This window comes from Marmota monax, unplaced genomic scaffold (genome assembly GCF_021218885.2).
Source record: "Marmota monax isolate L192 unplaced genomic scaffold, Marmota_monax_Labrador192_F-V1.1 WCK01_AAM20220418_F8-fsc00014, whole genome shotgun sequence".
NCBI classification, from domain to species: Eukaryota; Metazoa; Chordata; class Mammalia; order Rodentia; family Sciuridae; genus Marmota; species Marmota monax.
Genome location: NW_026695222.1, coordinates 12,446,112 through 12,458,176, shown reverse-complemented (window position 1 = coordinate 12,458,176; position 12,065 = coordinate 12,446,112). Strand labels below are relative to the sequence as shown.

At 38.8% G+C, this 12,065-nt stretch overlaps 1 protein-coding gene across 4 annotated transcripts in view; it reads right to left on the bottom strand.

Moving 5' to 3' along the window:
- Positions 1 to 215: 215 nt before the first annotated feature.
- The window catches only part of Csnk2a1 (casein kinase 2 alpha 1), a 60,474-nt gene continuing 48,624 nt past the window's right edge, over positions 216 to 12,065 (bottom strand). For all 4 annotated transcript variants that reach the window (XM_046433117.2, XM_058575669.1, XM_058575670.1 and 1 more), the window contains 7 exons: positions 10,722 to 10,805; positions 6,664 to 6,774; positions 5,704 to 5,805; positions 4,481 to 4,581; positions 3,631 to 3,779; positions 2,753 to 2,839; positions 216 to 1,599 (listed from right to left, as the gene is read on the bottom strand). In XM_046433117.2, coding sequence (XP_046289073.1) covers positions 1,484 to 1,599; positions 2,753 to 2,839; positions 3,631 to 3,779; positions 4,481 to 4,581; positions 5,704 to 5,805; positions 6,664 to 6,774; positions 10,722 to 10,805 — 750 coding nt within the window. In that variant the 3' untranslated portion in view covers positions 216 to 1,483. The remainder of the gene's footprint in view (positions 1,600 to 2,752; positions 2,840 to 3,630; positions 3,780 to 4,480; positions 4,582 to 5,703; positions 5,806 to 6,663; positions 6,775 to 10,721; positions 10,806 to 12,065) is intronic.

Sequence of the window (12,065 nt, the reverse complement as noted above, 5' to 3'; positions counted from 1 at the left end):
GTTTTATGGCAAAGGATCCTTAATCCCCAGAGACGCTTTGGCTTGTGGTGCTTTTTTAAGGCCTCTCTGCCCTGCCCAGTACCATGGGTCAAACAAGGGGTGTATAAAAACCAGGGCTTTGGGAAGCCTCCATGGTACAGGGCTGCAGGCCCCTCCGATGTGAATGTGAGACACCCACCCAGCGAGACCTTTACACAGGGAACTTAAATCTAACCTTGATAAATAAAACCAAACGTTTATTTACACCAAAGAATTCCAACACTGGATCTTTCACATATGAAGGACAAAGTATTATATATATACACACAGCAAGGGGTGGCAGGGCTGTAACAACAGTTGATAGTGGCCCACGATTACAGGTCTACCATTTCTGTTTCACTGGAGATAGTGGCTCTGCTCCTGCCTTTTAGATACATTTATAAGACCGAGGAACAGGTCTTCTCATTGGATGGCATGTAAAGGAAGGGAGGGTAGGAGGAAAAGAAGGTAGAAAGCTTAAAATGAAACTCAGCGTGGCCTCACTGCCCATTAGTTCTCAGAGCTGCTATCATGAAACCTACATAGAAAATGTTCTTTTGAGAAAAGCAGTAAGCTATGCCCAGTTACCAAGTGACTTCAACATGGCCAAGTCAAAGAAAATGAAAAGATTTTTGCCTTCTCCCTCCTACCAGCTATTGAGCACAGCATGTTGGGAGGTGAAAGGGGAAAAGATCAAGGTAGGAAGGAGCCTGGGAGGGAAGGTATCACAATTTTAAACTAAACTAAAACTAAAATTATAAGTGAGCTGGATTTAGGGTTAGGTCAGTAAGACATGATTCATACTAAACAGAAGTTTTTAGGATCTGTCTGCACTTTGTGTAGATTTTCAACATCTCAACATAAGTAAGACACGCTTCCACTAGAGTCGCCAGGATAACCCCACTGAAGCACTTCTGGAGTAAAGTCATGTAAGTGACCAGCAGTACACTGCTCTTAGATTGGGTCCGACCTGCCTCTCTTCCTTCCTGCCTCCTGAGAAGTTACGTTTTTGTAATCTCTGGAGAAGAGCGTGAGATACAACCCCCCAAAGTGTAGGAAGATGGGGGAAGCAACAGTGGGAATGGGAAGAAATCTCCGCCCAAATGCAGCAGCTGGGATTGAGGCTGGTTTATCTTTGTTCTTTAGTCATGAGGAACTGAATTTGGAAGGGGAGAAAAAAAATCTGTCCGTGAAATATTCCACCTGCAGGTAATTTTTCAGGGAATCCCCTGAGTTATGAAAAGTTCGAGTTAAAAACAAAAAAGAAAAAAAAGTAAAAGAAAAAAGAAAAAGAAAATCAGCCTATTATAATTTTTTTTTATGACTGAACTACTATAAATCCACAAGCAACGGTTCTGACACGGTGCTTCTGAAGTGTTCACCCCTCCCCGCCAGGCGCAAGCTGCATCAAGGAGAAGGTGGACTTCCCCACCTCTGCTCAGGCATCAGGAGACAGATGGGGCCATTACTGCTGAGCACCAGCGGCAGCTGGAACAGGCATCCCCAGGGGGTTGGCAGCAGCAATCACTGGTGAGCCTGCCAGAGGTCCAAGGGGCGATGGGGTTGGCACTGAAGAAATCCCTGAAAGAAAACAGCTAACAGTGAGTCAGAGATACCAAGCACAGCAACAGCAGTCACTAGTTTTTCCTAGGATTCTTTTCTTTAATGAAGGCTCCCTCCTGATCAATTTTTTACCCATTATCTTGGAATCAGATCTCTAACAGAACATGAAACACTTACTCATTCTTTTCTATAGCCACATGATATCCCACTGAACAGATGCCCCATAACTGATTTAACCAGCTCTCTACTGATAACTGTTTTCAATGTACTGCTAACACAAATAAGTAATCTCGGCTATACATTATTGTGCACACAGGTAAAATACTTTAAGAGGATAAAAAATAAATGGCAGCTAGTTCTTTAAAAAAAAAAAAAAAAGAATCGAGACAGGCACAGTGGCACCCATCTATAATCCCAGGTACTTAGAAAACTAAGATCAGAAGTTTGCAATGTGAGACCAGCCTTAGCAACTTACTGAGACTCTCAGGATAAAAAAAGGGCCGAGGATGTTGCTTGGTGGTAAAGTGCTCCTGGGTTGAATTCCCAGCACCAGGAAGAAAAAAAAAAAAAGAAATGAAATGGCTGGGGGATGTAGCTCAGTGATACAATGCTTACCTCACATGCATGTGAGGGTATATGAGTAAATGCCTTATAATCACCAGTGTACCCACTTGGATGTTACCTGAATGCATAATTCTTAGGGTATGGGCCTATAGATACTTTTTTTTTTTTTTTTAAGAGAGAGAGAGAGAGAGAATTTATTTATTTATTTATTTTAGTTTTCGGCAAACACAATATCTTTGTTTGTATGTGGTGCTGAGGATCGAACCCGGGCCGCACGCATGCCAGGCAAGCGCGCTACCGCTTGACCCACATCCCCAGCCTGATACTTTTGAATAATTGTACATTTTATTAAAAATCACAAAACCACAGTTTAATAATAATGGAAAACAATTTTGTATGAATTATACTTCATAGTCAAGAGAGTGTCACTAAAGTAAATTTAAATATAAAATGCACCTTGAGACCTGATGGGAAAAGCCACATGGGCTGGTCTGTCATCAAGGACAGAACACAGAGAAGATATATAAGAAATCAGGCCACAAAGAAGGCATGAAACTAACAGTAATGGACTTCTACATTTTAAATGGGAATATACTAACAAACTGACCTGACATCATATTGGCGCTGCTGACAGGTGTACTGCCCCCTGGCATGTTAGATGAACCCATTCGAGCCTGGTCCTTTACGACAGTGTCTAGAAAAGAGACAAAAGATTAGGCTCTGTTTTGTTTGAAGGCTAAACTAACCAGCCTTTGGGGGCCTTATAGCAGCCACCTTCAAACTTTGCATTTTATCTTACTCCATATTATTCCTGGAACTTAAGGTAGCAATTGCCTTCACCATAAATTAGACAAGTAGCTTAAAGCAGAAATACCTTTTCTGTCCAACGGTGACAAAGGTAAACTCTGAAACCAAATGGTAGGAAGATAAGGTAATTACCATAATAGCGCTAACTTAAGATGTTAAGTTGGTAGTGATGAAGTTGGGGCTTAATGGAAACAAATACAGTCTAACTTGATCAAGACAACACTCCTCAGGGAACAGTCCAACACTGATGTGTCACTGTAGCAGCATTTAATCCAGGACAGCACAATTAGCTATACTCATAAATGTAAATCAAAGTCTACCTATAATATTATAAGCCTTACTGGGTCTCCCCAACAAATGATTACCAGAGAAAGGACAGATGAAGTACTGTTCATTTCTAATTCAACTATTCCAGACCACCCTCTAAACAGTAAATTTATAGATTTGAAACCTCCCCCTAAATTTGCACAATGGTTGCCATCAATGTCCACTTGAAGATACCGAGGCTCAATGTGGGCCAAGTAACTTGCAGGGAGCTAACAGGAGTTAGACTGCAGCTCTCTCCAACGGGACCAAGGGAGCAGAGCTTTCTTCACAGCATACATTCTGCCTCACTTCTCACATTCTGCCGGGAAGTGATGGGAAAGCCTCCACAGGCTGTGTGCAGTTAAGACTCACAGAAATAGGGATGTTCCATGGCCTCTCTTGCAGTGAGCCGTGACTGGTGGTCATACCGCAGCAGCTTGTCCAAAAAATCCAAGGCCTCAGGGCTGACAAGGTGCTGGTTTTCACTATGTACAAAGCGTTCCCATCGCTTACGAGAGTGTCTACAAGGACAAAAGGGGGAATGAGAAATGGCTCACAGGGATAAAGAAGCCCAATACTTCATTGCTACATCTTCCTCAGCCAACAGAAAAGAAAGGCAAAATTCAAGATAGCAGTCTTGTACCACTCTACCACAGTGGGGGTGGGGTGGGGTGAGAAGATGACAAAGCTAATTGGAGGCTGAAAGTAGGAGCGTTACAAAAAAGAGAAATCCGAGTCCTCCAATTTTAAGATCCATGAATTCAGGTTATTTTATAGGATGTTGTGAATGTTCCTTGCAGCAATGAGGGCAGGAGGCTGAGCTAACTAGACCTCTTTCCTGTTCCCACACACATCCCTGACAACTTTGCCATTTGGCGAGCAGAAGCTCTTGCATTAGGAAAGTCCACAAATTTCTGTTAAAACCTAAATCAAGAGAGATTGTGATTTGTGCCTCAACTGTAACCCTTACTCTAAAACCCGTTTCATTAATTTCATAGGAATTCTCTTATTACAATTCTCATACTTAAAATCCTCTAAGTGAATGTGAGAAATAGTCATTCAACCCAATGCTTTACAGGCCTGTTCAATGCAGCATCCTGCAGCACCAGAACATGGGCACTCTAGCACTGCTGGCAAAAACAACAGAACTATTTCAAGAATCCAAAGCGTCAACTCAAACCTAAGCAATTATGTTAGAGATGCACAGATTTTATGGACTTACCTGCCCAAGATATCATTGAAACGTGGATCTAATTCAATGTTGTATTTGTCAATATAGTCATATAAATCTTCTGTCCCCAGAACCTTGGCTATCCTCACCAACTAGTATTAAAGAAAGACAAAAACCCAAACCACAAGTACATTACATGATTAAATCAACAACCACAACCAAATTAACAGAAAGGCGCCATTATGCCTATAGGTATGAATGTTACCTCCTAATAGTTTGTGATTCAAATTTGTGTGCAGCAGGAATGAATTGACATAAAATTCTCAAATCAACTCAATGTGAAAATGTTAGAAAAAACTGCTTTTTAACTTTCCGCTTGAAATGTTCCCCTACTGGAACTGTGCCCCTCACCCTGCCAACCCAACTGAAGATATCACTTCTTTTGGGAAGCTGCCCTTGCACATGAAGACTACTCTCCACCACTGTCTTTGTACCTTGGTACTCTGACAGTTACAGCTCTAATTAATTTCCTTATCTGTTTAATTCTCTTACAGATGCTCTATGAACTACTTGATAAAGACTGAGTCCTGCGTGGCACCTGACAGTTACTGCCTTTGTCAGGTTGTATTCTATCATTCATTAGAAATGAATGCTCAATGGGAACAAGGCAACAGTACCTTCCACAAGGTGCTAGAATCATGCTAGCTCCTCATGAATGAAATGGCCCAAGGGGAAAGTGGAGTTAAGTCTAAAAAACACCATCTCTATTTCTACTGATATGTAACAATCCATATAAAGAAATGGATCTCAGAAATATTACATATAAACCAACATATAGGAGAGAATATTTCCAACTCTAATGAAAGTTTACAGCAGGAGATTCTATGGTAATGTACACTTTTTAATCTGAATAACAGTTGCATGATTATTTTAATATAATTATTTGAAATATACACATGCTTAATATTCATATGAATATTTCACAATAAAACAAGTACTGCAAACTAAAAAGATGGAAGAGAAAAAAGACTGTCTGATTTCAAAAAGCTAAGTTGGTGGCTACCAAGTATCAACCTGAAGATGAATGTCATGTTGACTGAACAAGCAGTAAATTGAAAACTTTTCTCTATCCTCAGAGATAGAATAGATAGAGGGCTAAGCATTTGTATTTTAGACAAGTCCACTGAGGTTTCTAAAGAGGATGCAGGTCTGGTCATCACTAATGGGAACAATGTATATCACCTGATCATCTTAATGGGAACAATGTATATCACCTGATCATAATTATCATGTCCATGGAAAAATGGCTCCTTCCGGAAGATCATACTTGCCAGCATACAACCCAAGCTCCACATATCCAAACTATAATCGTACATCTGCATTCAAACAAAGTAATTGTTATCATATGTGAATGCCCAGGCTTTTGACTTTAAAGCAGAAAATTGTCTATTATTAAAAAAACAAACAAACAAACAAAACAAAACAGACAAACAAAAAAGAAACCATTCCTCTGAGAAAAACCAGAGGCATATTATCTTTTCTTTTTATGCATTCATGCAATATTATAACAATGTGCACATACTACTTTAAATTGCTTTTTAAAAAAAACTTACATAAGAAAATCCCTGGTCTATGAAATCCTCTACCCCCACTTTAAACAGCACTGGGGATTGAACTCAGGATCTTGTGTATGTAAGACAAACACTCTAGTACTGGGCTACATCCCCACTCCCAGAGTCTGAAACTCTTCAATGCATCTGATAATAACCTAGGAAGAATGACCATGAAAAGTACCTCAAAGAATTTTCAGATTTTTAGAATGTGGTAAATTTAGGTATCCCCCCACTACCTTTGTGTGTGTGTGTGTGTGTGTATTTTTATATACAGGGTGCAAGTTAGAGAAGCAAAGGGAACATTTTTAAGTTTACTCTTAAGATTGGTTAAACCTCGCTTATAATTTTCAAAAATTTTGAAATTTCTGACTAGAAAAAATATTTCGGGTATACTTTCCCTTAATTAAGGATCAAATACAGACCTATTGATATTCTACCAACATTATGAGAACAAAAGCAACACAAATTATGGGAAATAAAGTGATTCATGTTACATTTCACATAAAAAGGACTGCTATGGATGTACACAAATGGCTTATTCAAAGGCTCAAAGTGATGTAATTTGTAAATTATGTGCAAAACAACATAGGACCAAAATTGTACTTGCCCTTCTCTTCTTACCTGATAGTCTACAAGTAGCTCGGGACCTTTGAAGTATCGGGAAGCAACTCTGACATTATATTCTTGGCCAGGATGGTAAAACTCAGCTAAACCCCAGTCTATTAGCCGTAGCTGAAAGGAAAGAGAGAGAATAAACCATGAGCAACTTTATCTTCCTCTAAGCTATTTCCATTGGGCCACTAGAGTATTCTATTAAAAAATATCACCTACGTCACTCTTTATTGAAACTCCTTTATTAGCTTTTATAATAATTAAACTTAGCTTGACATTCAGCTTTTCCCATGAAATAGTTTATGAAGACACTCTAATTTTATGTCTCTCCGAATTTCTTTCTTTTTTGTGTTACTGGGTGGGGATTAAACTCAGGGCCTGGCACATGGATAGTACTCTATCCCTAAACTTTATCCCCAGCCCATCTCATTGGACTAAATTAATGCTATTCAACTTACTAGTGAACATTTTCTTTTGGGATACTTAAGTTAGCTCCTCAATGAAGTCTTTTCTAATCACCCAAGTAGAAGAAATCATTGCCTTTAGTTCCCTGAACTTTAGGTATATTTCTTTAACTCTTTATTGTCTGTTTTCCACCTTTCATTTTAAATATGGACTGTCAACTCCTTGAGTTAGTTAAAAACTGTTTTAGTTACCTTTGTAATTTTTAGAATTTAACACAATACCTGGTACACAGGAGGAAAAAAAAAATACTTGCTGAGTGAATGAAGTTTTAGAAAAGTCACATATATAAATAAAACTTTTACCAAAATGTGTCCTGAAAGTAGAAAAAGGACAAGTAGAGACAAGAGATAACCCTATTTGACCATAGGCAAAGCATGACCATACTCTGGTGTGAGCAGCACACCTTGAGGGAAAATGACTGACTGCTCTGGAGTAAGTCACTGTATACATCTCAAATCTAAACCTGATTATTCCCTGAAAATCAACTCCATTCAGTTTCCTTCTCAGTAAAAGATGACCTCAAGCAACCTGCCATTCAGGCCAATTTTAAGATTCACCTTCTGTTTCCCTCACACCTCCTATTTAATCTGTCATCAAGTCCTACTGCTGTGCCATATTTTGACCATTACCATCACCTCCTCAATCCATTCTACCACCATCTTGTCTGATTTACTGCATTTGCCCCCTTTCCTAAGTAATATCCCTGCATTTACTCTTGCCTTCTATCATCTACACAGCAACCAGAACATTTCTTGTAAACCTGTTTATTTTAGAACAATTAGAGGTCCACAGGAGGTTGCAAAAATAGTAGCAAATCTGTGTTCCCTTCAATGGGTTTCTCTCAATAGCAACATCACACACACCTAAAGTACAATAGCAAAAGCAGGAAATTGATACTGGAATAATTCATAAGTCTTAAATGCACGCATGGAGGTGCATGTGTGCAGTTCTATACAATTTTAATCACATCACTTTCACCAAAAGATACAGAAGTGTTCCATCACCACAGAGATGTTTCACGTGCTGTCAATTTCTAGTAACCTGTGTTCTCAATCTCCTTGGTTCTTTCATTTTTAGAATTAGCATTTTTAGAATTAACTTTTTGAGATGTGTTTTTTCTCTCAGTATAAAACCTATCCAAGTTACTGCATGTAATCAGAGTTGCTTCCTTTTATGGCTAATATTATACCATAATACGATATGGTAAAGATATATAATACCAGTATTTTTTAACCATTCACCCATGGAAGCATGTTTTTTTTTCCTGAATTCTGAGCTATCACAAATAAAGCTACATTTATGTATATTGGTTTTTGTGTGGACCCAAGTTTTTTTCTTTGAGATAAATGACACAGTTGGATTATATGGTATACAGATATTTAGCTTAATAAAGTGACAAACTACAAACTGGAAAACAACAGTTTAATATTTTCCAAGATGCCAAATTTTGTATTTCCAACAGCAAGGTATCAAGTTTCTTCACAACCTTGCCAGCTTTTTAAAATTTTAGCTGTTCTAATACATATACAATGAACATTAAAACGCAAGTGAGAATATATCAATGTTCTGCTCAGACCTTGAAAAAGCTCTCCATTTTCAGAGACAAGGACTGACAATTACCTCTTAAGATGTGCATAACTTGATTCTCCTTACCTCTGATCTCATTTCCCTCTTTTCTCCATTTTATCCCAGTTCCATCCTTATTGCTGTTCTAACATGCGAGGCTGTGACATTATCATACATACATGTGCATACATATGTGTATGTACACACACACACACACACACACACAAGCTTGTTTTCATCCATAGTTCCTTGCTGATGATTTCCATAATACCTATTCCTTAAATAACTAGAATGTGGAGTATCTCTTTTGCTGAAGTATTTGGCCTTTTGTCCTTGGTTCCTGAAGCAGTTTCAGAGCAATACAGGTAAGACAATTAATGCTGTGGTACTTTAGGACTTAGAAAACAAGATTTCTTGCTGCCTTCCTTCTTCCTATACCTTTTTCTCCTCAATGAAGACCACAGAACTGAATTTCTCTTAAGGTGAATCACAGAACTGAAAACCTGTTTGAGCTGGCCACATTGTAAGAGTTCTGAGAAAGAGTTGTGGGAACTCCAGTTAAACACTAACCATAACCCTAACCCTAAGACCACTATTTCAGAAGAGGTCCTGTGCCATTTCGGGGAGGAATACTGTACAGAAAGGCCAAGAAGAATCTAAACAGACAGGATTTGATGAGTTTCTCCTCTTAGTCTATTAGCATTAGATCATACTCTTTCTGTGCAATCACTTTGCTACACAGTTGTCCATGTTACAATCACACTTATGCAATAAAGTCTCCATGAAAGTCCAAAAGGTCAGGGTTCAGAGAACCTCTCAACAGCTGAACATGGGGAGGTTCCGAGAGGGTGATGTGCCTGGAGATGGCAAGGAAGCTGCACCCCTTCACACATGCCTTGCCCTGTGCACCTATTATTTCTGTAATATCCTTTATAATAAACCAGGAAATGTGTTTCCCCTAGTTCTGAGAAAGGGGTTGTGGGAAGTCCAAGTTAAAGCCAGTTAGTCAGAAGCAAAATGTTAAACAACCTGGGGCTTGGGATTAGTAGCTAAAAAAGGTAAGAGGGCAATCTTGGAATCTAATGTTATCTTCAGGTCAGAAATGAATCAAATTAGAGATGTTGTCTGCAGTAGAATTAATTACTGGCTTACTGGTGGGAACAAATCCCCATGCTTTTGGGGGTTACAGAAGTGATCTCTGTTTGGGGGAAAACAGTTTAAGTAGGTTCTTCCTCTTAATGTTCAGACAGGCACATTCTTGCCTGTTTGCTATTTCCTTTACCTGAAACATATTTCCCCTGAGACAGCATGGCAGGGATTCTTCCAGTGTTTACTAAGATGTCACCTTCCCAACGAAAGCTTCTCTCAACCCTTTTTTGAAACAGCAACACCCTTGGCCATTCAGTACTCCTTAATTTTTGGTCACCTCAAAAAATGTGGCAGTCACACTTCCCATGTAAAGCAATAGTAGAGGTGAGGCCTCGGATGCTTATTAACCAAACTAGCATTTTCTAAATATTTCAGCCACTTCACAGCTATATACTTTTAATTCTCACATTTAACTTAATGGTGTACAAGGCAATCATTACACTCATTTATTTTTCTTTTTAATATTTATTTTTCAGTTTTCCGTGGACACAACATCTTTTATGTGGTGCTGAGGATCGAATCCAGGGCCCTGCAAATGCCAGGCGAGCACGTTACCGCTTGAGCCACATCTCTAGCCCCATTACACTCATTTCACAGGTAAGAAAAAGAAGACAAATGAGAAAAGGGTTTCTCAGAAACCAATTATTCAATAAGAAAGACTAGAAACAAAGTTTCCTGGTCTAGACAAATGTTTTGTCCACTATACTCATCTGTTTCCTTGACAGTATTCCTAGGCATATAAACAATGGTTTAAAAATGGTGATTTAATTAATCTAGTCAGTTACCAAATATTTATCAAAAAAAGCACCTGTAACCATAACAGATACTAGGGATAAAGTGTTGAAGATTCCATCATGCAGATAAATAAAATCTGTTTATCTCTTTACCTTTCTGTGCTCATGATCAATCATGACATTATGGGGCTTCACATCTCTATGCATAATTCCCATGCTGTGACAATAATCTAGGGCCTGTGGGAGAGCAGATAAAAGTCAGGTTTCTTAATACAGTTCTTTAATTCTTTTTTTCTCCAACTAAATTTTCCTCCTATCTTCTGGAGACAACCCTAGGAATCAGGATTAGGACAATCACTTCTACAGCTATTTTTCAGAGACTTTTCCCAGGATTCCATAGACAAGCAAACTCAGGTCTCTGAACTTCAAGTTCTGTTCTTTTTTTTTTTTTATTACCTTTATTTATTTTTATGTGGTGCTGAGGATTGAACCCAGGACCTTGCACGTGCTAGGCAAGCACTCTACAGCTGAGCCACAACCGCAGCCCTCAAGTTCTGTTCTTTACAGAGTTGTTTCAACTACCTTTCTATTCAGAAAGACCCAAAAGTATATACCAGTTGCACCACTTCCAATTTTGCCTCTTATCCAAAATCTAGATTATTTCCATAAACATAGGCCTCATAAAAGAAAACCAGCCTATATGTAAACCTTATATCTGAAGAAGAATACGTGTTTAGCAGCTAAGAGTTTATAACAGAGATTGGAAAACCAAGGCCTATGGACCAAATCTGGAGGTTGTTGTCCATTTTTGTGAATAATATGTTATGGCACAAAGTCACATCTATTTATTTGCATGACTATTTCTTTTCTTTTTTAAATTTAAATATTTATTCTTAAGTTTTAGGTGGACACAATATTTTTAATTTACATTTATGTGGTGCTAAGGATTGAACCCAGGGCCTCATGCATGCTAGGTGAGCACTCTACCACTGAGCCATAACCTCAGCCCCATGACTGCTTTTACGTTTGTAAGAACAGAGCCAAATGGTATGACAAAGACCCCATTGGCTCATAAATCCTAAATATTTACCATTCAGCCTTTTAATGAATTTTGCAAACCCATGATCTAGGTCATCCAATCCCATCTGAAAAGTTTCCTACCCCAAATTAAGATGAACTGAATAATCTTTGGGGTTCATTAATTCTGGTCTTTTAGTCAACTGATATCATTACCCAAGTTCTTTTCTTTCTTTTTTTTGGGGGGGTGGTGGTGGTGGTACTAGGGATTAAACCCAGGGGCGCTTTACCACTGAGTTACATCCCTGGCCCTTTTTGAGCTGAGGGCCTTGTTTAGTTATGGCTGGCTTTGAACTTGTGATCCTCATCAAAGTTCTTGTCCTAACTTAAGGGCAACTTGGATTCCCACAATTCTCAGGACTAGGCAAGCATATTCATAACTTTCTGAAGCCTTGCTTGCCATAGGACTCCATGGGCCAA